Below are 9,958 nucleotides of genomic sequence, written 5' to 3'. Positions count from 1 at the left end.
CTTTTTTTCTTTCCTTATCAGACAAAACTTACTTGCAGTAGAGAATGACTTTCACACGCCAGAGTCCACCTGCCATTCAGTATCAAGCACCTACAGCAAAGGACCCGGAAAAGTAAATCACAATGACTGGTTCCTAACCCACACCTGTAAATATGATTTTCAGAAGCTACAGAGCCACAGGTACAGCATTAAACCAGCAAGGGAGTACTGAAGGACCACCAGTTTGATGAGCCAAGAAGTTCTATGGCCTCTCCCTTTCATTATTTCTAGTTTTTTTGGCCTGTTTGCTCCCCAAATCACAGTACTCTGAAAGCCAGGACAACCTTTTATCATCTTTTGAGACACCTGTGGAGAAAGTTTAAGAGCAGATGAATAAGATGGGGATGGAAGTGGGCCCAGTTCCCCTTACCCGTTCTTCAACAAGTCATACATAAATGTGAGGCAGCACCTGGCATTGCTCTTTAAACAGCTGGCAGTGCTCTATAAGGGGCCAATGAAAGGTACTGTGATAAAGTTACCTTGTCACAATCAAGCGTTTCTCAGTAACTCAGCACACAATAGATGGAGGCTTGATTAAACAGCTGACAAAGAATGAAAAGCCCATCTGGAATCAAGGTGGCTGTAAGCTCTGGGGGTTAAATGTACTGTAGAGAACCAAAATAACGTGACACAGTAAATAGACCTGGTTCAATAAGGCTTTTATTATCTTCCTGTACCCACACACCTTTGTAGAATATACCTAAAGTGCCAGCTCAATTTTCCCTCCCATCTTGCTTTGGTATGGAATCAGCGCTGGTCGAACCTCCTCCTTCAGGAACTTTGTCACCTGTTCAAGAAAGGTGGGAAAGAGAAAATTGGCAAAAGAAAGGGTTCCCTTCTCCTCCCCATTCAGACCTGCTTGTCTCACTGGGGTCTCTGTTTCACAGAGACACCTAGCAGTCTGATATGTCCAGAGTCAAAAGTGTGAAGCCCACAGGGAAGAAAGACAAGAAAGCCAAGGAAAACAAAAGAGAGAAATGTGTCTGCCTTAGTAGTATGGGCAGAGGTACATAATATGTACACTCTCTGGCATATAAAAGGACACAGGATTAAATAACACATTGTATTGCAACCCATAGCATGTGTAGCCTCTTTCCACTACTTTACCTGTTGAGGAGCACGTCCAGTGAAGGAGGAGGGATCCAACAGGCTTTCAAGTTGTTTATGGATAGGGCTGAAGTAAGGATCAGCGCGGACACGGGCAATGAAGTCATTATCACCCCCTTCCTGTTTTACAACAGCAGCTGCTTGCTGGGAGAGAACACGAATCTTCTCGTGGCAATCCTGTAGGAGCAGGGGGGAAGACGAGGGGAAAAGAAAAAAGTCATTCCATGGCTACTGACAGCACATGGTCATCCTGCTAACTTGTGCGGGAGGGAGAAATATCAAAGCGTACTGCACTGGACAGCATACAAATGAGACACACCTTGGACTGCAGTGTCTCATATACCACTACATTAAAACAAGATTTTCTTCATCCTTCCACATCTGCCCTTTGAGGCTAAATCAGTCTGAATGACACATGCGTTCCCTGTTCAATTCTACCACAAACTTACGACACTGGAATCTTTACACTTCCTCAAACTCCCCAAATACTCTTAGAAGTCACTACAGGATTTTTTTTCAGTTGTTCTATTTCCTACTTGCATGATTTTTCCAAAGACAGACTATAGTAGCTGCTCCCAAAATATTCTATGAACTGAAATACAGGAACTCCTTATTCACCACTAGTCAACCCCTGTATGGAACATCTTGGGAGCATAAACAATGTAAAACCTCTATAGGTTTGGCAAAGGGAAAAGAACATGTCTAACTCAATGAGCAGTGAGACTATGTAAACCATGGATTACATAAGGGCAGGCTGAAGGGAAAAAAAAAACCCTTACAAACCTGAGGGCCTTAAGACATTCTCTCCCAAAGAACCCTCACATGGCACTAAGACTGGTAAAACCCTTATAACAATTTTTCTGAAACTCTTCCTAACCCCTTTATTTCCTGTGGAATCAATCTGTAAAAGCAAGGGAACCAAACTGTAGTCAGGGACCACCTGCAAAATCAGAACCTGCCATGGTGGCCCTAAAATACAGTCATGTTGTTGCATTTACAGCCATGTAAGAATCTTCTCCTCGCATGTATTATCCTTGATCTATCTTCAGTTAGGAGGAAAATGATCTCCTGTTCCTTGTTTCCTCCATCCAAAGGCCATCTTGCTCCAGCACTGACCTGCCTCAGGTGAACTGTCTTCTGGCTGTTTAGGGGAGGGAGCTGTTCAGTGGTGGGGAAAGGAAGTGAGTTTCTATGCTATGAGGTGGGAAAGCATAGAAAATGTGCTGTTCTGGAGTTCCTAGCACATGAAAACAGAACATACCAATGTGAATAAGAACAGATTTTATAAGTGTACTAAACTCTATAGATTTGTAATTAAATAGCACCAGAAAGAAGGTAGGCCAATAACAAACACAAATGAAAGTCGCTCTTCAACCTAATCAAAAGAGAGAGGACTGTTTAGGTAAGTATGGGATACTTTAGAAAGAGAACCAGCTGAAAAGATAATGAAACTTACCCACATGATGTGACCCTTAATAAGTTTAGTTAGGAAGCTTACTGACTGACCCAGTGACAAACATCAGAGACACACGGGGGAAAAAAAAAAGGAAAAAGGATTTTTCCTGACTAACATCATGGGTGACTTGCCAGAAGTTTTTCAGAGAACTAAAAGCACATATCCTACTCAAAGCTTCTAGCAACCCCTTTTTCAATTACTATCTTGCAAGTTTAACTTTTGTCCCTGATGTGGAAATAATCATAGAAGGAAAAATTACTAACTAAAGGTAAGTGAAAATAGGCTGTTTTATTAAGATGTAAATTTGATTATCAGTTTTAAACTGAACTGCAAAATTAAATGATAAGGAAATATAATCTAATTGTGTCTGGATTTATTTACTAAGGAAAACATTTAATTTCAATTTGCTTGAACACAGAAAACTGAATGAAGAACCATAAACAAAGTTAATAATAAAAAGCACTATACTGAATTAGGGAAGAGTGACACATGAATGAATGGTTCAGAACGGTCTTACTTGCTTTTTCGTTAACAGCACTGATTCATTCTTTTAATTTATAAGGTAGCCAACTGCCAACATGTTCCATATAAAGAAGCCTAGCCTGTGTTCCAAGTTCCTTCAAACATTTACAAAAGGAAAACGCCTACGAGTATCTAATACAAAAACAGGTCTCCCTGTTCTCCAGCACAGACAGCCAGACTAGCTCAAACACACAGTCTTCCTAACAGTAAATACGGATCTTGACAACTGCTCTCACCTCAGAGAGCAGAGTCTAGCTTTGCAGCACCAGTGTAATATTTACAACTCTGTGGGAGTAGGTGGAGAACAAAGAAAGGTGAGATGGTCAGGACAAGAGCCCAAGTACTTTTGTTTCTCAGGAGTGAAATGCCAGGCAGTGAACAAAGGTATTTTTGACTGCATTTGTACCTGACGATTGCCCCCTGCTTTCACCATCGCCATGATTATATTCTCTGTGGCCATGAATGGCAGCTCCTGCCGGATCCTCCTTTCAATCACCTTGAACAAGACAAAACAAACGGAAGAAAGAAACAGCATTACAGCAATTCTGTAGACAACTGGGACTCCCAGTGAAGTTTTCCTCTCCCTTTGAATCTCCAGGATGGGACAACAATGCAAAGATAATTTCTCTTTTTGAACTTAGCTATGGAAATCCAGGTATTGAAGCTGATAATACTTAGAATCTGTATCTTGTAAGGGACATTACTGTGTACAAAAGATGTACAACCAATTTTTTTTTTTTTAAGCTGTAGGTAAGTTACAGGACTGTACGAGGTCTGCCTTGACAGTATCTTTTGGCAGTAAGTTCTACAGATTTCAGGGGAAAATATCCTTTTTGAGAAATTTTTAATTTACTACCTTTTGGCTTCAACACGTACCCTTTCATGTCTGTCCTGCAAGCAGTGAGAATATAGCGAGAATGGAGAGCAAAATTCAGAAACCGTTTGAACTAACATATAAAAATGTAATCCTTTGAGTGGGAGGATTTTTATACACTTTGGCATAGCTGCAGCGTTATCAAGGATGCAACACTGCACACATTATCTCCTGCTTTACCTTTGGATATACCACAAGTCCCTCGGAGATATTCTGCAGTGTACTCAGAATGATGTCAGCTGTGAGGAAAGCCTCAGCCAGACACACGCGCCTATGAAACACACATACCCAGGGCCTCAGTTAGCAATAAAGGCCATGTTCCAGCCTACCTCAGATCCAGCTCTTTAGTTTCTGTAAATAATTCTGTAAATAGCATTACTGTAGACCTAAAGCTGGAACTGTTCTCCTTATAGGTGCTTCTTGTTTTTTAAAGGTCACAACTGGGAAAGCTAAAGAAAATCTTATAGCAGTAGCTGTCAGGCTGGGGAGACGGGAGGGTTTTGGGGTTTTTTTTTTTTGGTCAGTAGAGAAAAGGAGGAGAGAGGAAAAGAAAGGGTAAAGGTGCACATAGAAAGCTCCAAGATAATTCAATGATTACACAGCTAGGAAAGAGGGCAGCAATTTACAGAGCTAGCGAACCCGTGAGATTATCTTCCCCTGTGTTCTGTGTTGCCCTGTCTACGGATCCTATTCTCCAGGAGTAAGACATGCTGCACTGTCATGCTGTGCCTGGCTGTGCTTAGTGGGGAACTTTCAAAGTGATCCATGCATTTGGTGGGGGCTTCCTCCGAGAGACCAGCTCCTGGTCACAAAGGAGGCTCCTGACAAAAAAGAATGACAAAAAGGAAAGGAAGGAAAGGAGAGGAGTAGTGGGGACTGAGCTGTATCAGGCAAAAGGCTCTGTGTCACAGTGCAGCAATTACAGCATCATCCATCTGTGACAGCAGTGCCTGGCCCATTCTAAACTGTGATTTTTTTAAAATATACTAGTACTTAAACCTTGTGCTACATTTAACGCCCCCAATTCTATCACACTGTCTTCAAAAGGACTTTGCTGTTTTGTAGGTTGACTGCATTTTCTCTAGCTTGCTCTCCTTTCAAAACACTGAAAGAAAAATCCAAGGCACAGGTTTTTTTAATTGGGTTATGAAACGAACAAATGACCCTTTCTATTAGATGAGGTGAAAATAAAATTTGAAACATTCCAGTACCTTTCTCAACACTGGGTAGCTATTGGGAAATAAACACACCATATCAACCAGTATCCAATTTCTTAAATTTACATTGTTTTCTGCTGCCTATGCAGCTCTTAATAAGACTAGCAGCTGTGGATTAAAGTCCTTTTGGGAAAAGATCTTCTATACTTTCATGAAATTTTATGCAGACATCATGTTTGTGGAAATATTTTTAAAATAACATTCTAATCAACAATCTGAACACTAGTCTATAGCCAAAACTGCTGTTCTTCATTGTTCTACAAGCCCCATTATCTTAGAAATCTAAAGATCTAAAGATTTCTAAGATCCTAGAAGATCAAATTCAGCAACAGAAGACTACTTTGAAACTAAAACGTTTCAAAAGTAAATATAGTTATGGAAATTTAGTACTAACTGGAAGATGGAAGCATTGAATTTAATTGCTATAATTTACTTGAAAATACTTATAGATAACTTTTGCTCATCTCAAAACAGTCACAATGAAGAATCAGAAAACAAAGCAAAGTTTGCTGAGCAACATCTGAAAGACCTGCACAGGTTTTCATGGAACATTACTTAAAAAAATAATGTTTGTGCTCTTTCTTTAGGATCTGAACTACTTCTTGTAAAGAACAACACTTTAAAAAGAGATGAAAATAAGTTTCTTTAGATTATTTGGAGGGTTAAGGGATTACAGATAAAATGTTGAATTACTCTTTAAGAAGTGAAGGGGAGCAGGGTCAAAAACCACATTCAAAAGAGACAGGGAGGAAAATCTGAGAAATGTAAGAACTGCTATAGTATGCTGTTGAAACAGGAAGACTACGAGAGCAATTTATTACCATGGCTTCTGCATCCCTCCCTCTCTCTGCTGGTTTACTTTGCAGAAGATCTTGACGTTAAAAAAAACTAACAGTTTTCATCTGATCTTAGAGAGGAAACCAGTTTGTAGTCGCTAGATTCTATTGAGACTGCTTTTCATCAAGGTGGTAACTTGCGGTTTTAGTTTAAAAATAGTGTTTTCTAAATACATCAAAAGACCTTCCTGCACAAGACCTTCTGAAATTGCTGCATTGCACGATCTAAACAAACCTGTTGGCACTGTCATCCAACGTTCGCTCAAACCACTGCACAGAGGCTGTTTGGAGGGGATCCAGTATCAGAGTCATCAGGTGTCGAGCCAGGCTGCAGCAGCGTTCTGAACGCATTGGATTCCTCTTGTAAGGCATAGCACTTGAACCTGTGAAAGGAGAAAGAGTGATGGAAACAGGACATAGTAGTAGTGCGTTCAGGAAGAAGAGATGAAGGTCCTCCCCCAGATAAGAAAACTGTGTCAGGAATCATGTTTTTGACTAAAGCATCAAAACATGATGATTTTCTAAGGACAAAATGGAATAAAGAAAATGACACCACCACACTTCCCCTTCAGATTAGAAACATCCAACTGTGGGGAGAAAAAAAGTGAGAAGACATTTTGCAATTCTGCAAAACAGAAGAAGTACTACCACATAAAAAGAACAAATAGACTTAATTTTTAATGCAGTATTTAGCACCATCTCTCTAGGCTACTCATGAACTTTAGCAGTGTTCAAGACCCCGTCTGCTCAATAACATTGCCCTTCAAAGTCACATACTTGCACTGCTGCCCATTGCTCTGGTGAACGGATATCAAAACCAACCACGAAATGTAGAATGATTCAAGTAACAAATAAGACTAAGGCGTAATGTGCCGATTTAATCCCATGCAACTATTTAGGGTGCCTGTCTGAACTTTCTTCCAGCCAAGAGCCAAAACTGTGCATTTCCTTCTCCCCTTCTACCAATGTCAGAATCACATCATTGGTGTTCTTCTGGCAAGGGTCCAGCCTAGTTTCATTGTTCCAAATTTGTCTGTTTATAAAGACCAAAATGCTGAGTCAAACTGAAAACCTACAGCTCCAGTTAGCTTCATGAGGAATGGAAAACACTAAGTACTCCTCAGACCCAAGTCTTCCTCTGTGGGGAATAGGTGACTGCTTCTGCTCTCCCCCCAAACCCAGGAAGTGCAGAAATACAAATCTGATTTTAATTCCAGAAACCTTTAATTTAATATCCAGAAACCTTTGTGTAAAGTGCATTTTGTTTTTCCTTCAAAAAGGACCCAAAATACTATCAATGCCAAACTTCAGTTAATTTAAAGCAACTTCTGTCAGTGACATTTATAACTTTGCTTAAAAGGCTGCACCAACATAAATGAAAAGATACATACACTGGTCCAAGAAATGTCTCCCATCCCTTACCAATCTGGTCTTTCTCAAAAGGCTCCTCTATCTCCTTCAGGTTGGCCAAAAGACGAATGTCAGTACAAATCTAGAAAAAAGCCCAAGAAATTAACAAACAGAACCCAACTAACACACACCAGTATATACTCCTGTTAGTGTTCTTGGAGAAGTATTTGCATCTGTGTCCGAGAAGTAAATTGGGGACACAGTGAAAAATTTGACAAAAAATTTGACACTACAATCATACTTCCTGGCCTAAAAATCCCAATCAAGAAAGCATAAGAAAAAAAGGTGTCCACTATATTAGAATAGCACAGGACTCCAAGTACGGCAAATGTTTGCAGGGAATGGAAGAGATACCAGGAGGGAACAGTGAAAATGCATAACAAAATTACACAGTGATTTGCAAACACAGATAACGCGTACTCACTGAACCAGCCAGCCTACAAAACTAAACCAGAAGAAAATACCACAGATCACTTTAGCCCAAGAGGAAGAGGGAGGGAACAGAAATAAATCAATGAAAAGAATCCACAAGGACAGAGAGAATAACACCATTATCAGAGAAGCAGTTAACTAGGAGCAAACAGTGAAATTTAAAAACTCATACACCACTAGGAAAGACATTTACTCTAATTGTATCAATTTAGCATAGATTAGACTAATATCTGGTGTGGGACTTGTTAACCCATCTTAGAATCTGCTCAGTAAAGTTGCTTTATTTGCCACTGGCCTTAAGATCTTTACTTAATATCCAAAAATCTTTGGGTAAAGTGCATTTTTTAGCAAGACCTTAAGATCTTTGAAGTTTGATTACTAGGCATGTACCCAGTGGTGAATTTACATGATCACAAAGAGAACAGCTGAACAAGGAACACCAATTAATATTTCTTGAGAACAGTGTTCTGCACCATGAGCATCTTCTCTTCAAGATTTAAGATGTTTCCCCTTCTTCCCAATGTATACATATAGGGCGCTCACCTTGTGTATAGATGCCCCAAGACTGGCCAGCACAGACAGGACTTCAATATCCACCTTGCGACTATAGGTCTGCCCTGTGACTATATAAGCCCTAAAAATAAGCACAGAAGTTGAGCGCTCCAGACAGATACAACTGTACTGCAAGACTTTGAGCAAGGAGTAACACAGCTTTTGAAGTGGAGGGTTGTCATTCTGCCCTGACAAGAACAACTTTGGATTCAGGCTGTCAGTTTTGGGCAGCATGCAGATGGGAGAGAGAAAAGCAGAGGGAAAATGGACAGCTGTGCTTTGACAGGGAGACAAGTAGAAGTGGCCTATTTAGGAGGTGAAGTTTCCTGCGGGAAGCTGCAACCGGGAATGGAAGACGGCAAAGGGAGGTAAGTCAACAGCAGCACAGATGTCAGTTTGGCAGCTAGGAGCATCTGAGCCAACACAGACAGCAGGAGTCACACTTTGTTAACACCAAATGTAGGTGACTAAGCATGCTTGTTACATACCGCTTAAATCCTGCCTTTGCAGTCACTAATCTGTCCAGCTCTTCAACCTCAGGGTGAAGAAAAAACCAAAACAAACAGCTCAGAATGCAACAAGTCAGGAAGGTCAGCAACAGCAAAAAGGATCCTTTGCTTTTCTCAGTTTACTGTCAACATATGTTATACCTGCTGGGAAGTACACCAGCAAGGTGTATAGGGAAATACACCCTCCTCAAATTCTGCTCACTTTCACACAGGGCTTTGTCAGTGGGCCCCAGAGGGATTGCAGCGCCGTTGTGAGTTTGATGCCAGAATCTCCATGTTCTCCAACCAGAACAACATTCCAGAGGGGAGAATTGCAAAGACTATAAGTCTATGCCCTGGGCTGTCTGACTTACTTTACTATGGTCTCCCTCAAAGAGCTGCAAGAAGCTGGCTTGAGTGCCAGTGGTGCCTTTTACACCCCGAAAGCGCAGGTCATCCCGAGCCCGCTCCAGGTTCTGCAGGTCCATGCACAAGTCCTGAATCCACAGGCAGCAGCGTTTCCCCACAGTGGTGAGCTGTGCAGGTCTGAAAACAACCAAGAACAGAACGCGACTCGTTGACAATTTGCACAATAACTCCAGAGGACCATGCTTTGCTGCTGAGTCTACTGTTAAGACCTCCCTGCAGGTTGGTCTCTCTGACTCCTCTGAGCAGAAATTAAAAAGATCTGGCTTACGCAGGAAGATGTAACAGCACATATATATCACCAGTAAATGGTACTGAAAATATGATCATTCTTTTCAGGAATCAGGTGTAATAACATCAAGAGAAAACAGTAACTGTAGTTTCTGTACGCGTTAGGGGATTAAGAAATAAGTGAGTATCTGAAGGTGTTTCACTACTACAGCTTTTGAGTTTCTTAAATACAAGTGACCGGAGGCCCACCGGTCACAATGTCTAGAACGGGTCTCACCGCGTTTTTCCAGAACTGTGCCAAGCGGGAAGGCCTCACTCGGAGCAAGGAAGGCGACTTCCCGGGCCCGCTCCCCGGGCTCCCTCCCTCC

General features: G+C 41.2%; 1 protein-coding gene across 1 annotated transcript in view; it reads right to left on the bottom strand.

The window, feature by feature from the left end:
* Positions 1-683: 683 nt before the first annotated feature.
* Positions 684-9,958, bottom strand: part of ADSL (adenylosuccinate lyase) — a 14,384-nt gene continuing 5,109 nt past the window's right edge. Inside the window, exons 5-13 of the mRNA XM_009322605.1 lie at positions 9,308-9,479; positions 8,934-8,980; positions 8,437-8,527; positions 7,474-7,543; positions 6,287-6,434; positions 4,179-4,269; positions 3,531-3,620; positions 1,147-1,323; positions 684-826 (exon numbers count right to left, since the gene is read on the bottom strand). Coding sequence (XP_009320880.1) covers positions 740-826; positions 1,147-1,323; positions 3,531-3,620; positions 4,179-4,269; positions 6,287-6,434; positions 7,474-7,543; positions 8,437-8,527; positions 8,934-8,980; positions 9,308-9,479 — 973 coding nt within the window. The 3' untranslated portion in view covers positions 684-739. The remainder of the gene's footprint in view (positions 827-1,146; positions 1,324-3,530; positions 3,621-4,178; positions 4,270-6,286; positions 6,435-7,473; positions 7,544-8,436; positions 8,528-8,933; positions 8,981-9,307; positions 9,480-9,958) is intronic.

Source organism: Pygoscelis adeliae, unplaced genomic scaffold (assembly GCF_000699105.1).
Source record: "Pygoscelis adeliae isolate BGI_AS28 unplaced genomic scaffold, ASM69910v1 Scaffold60, whole genome shotgun sequence".
In the NCBI taxonomy this organism is placed as follows: Eukaryota; Metazoa; Chordata; class Aves; order Sphenisciformes; family Spheniscidae; genus Pygoscelis; species Pygoscelis adeliae.
Note: the sequence above shows the minus strand (reverse complement) of the source record. Positions and strands in the feature narration are given on the sequence as shown.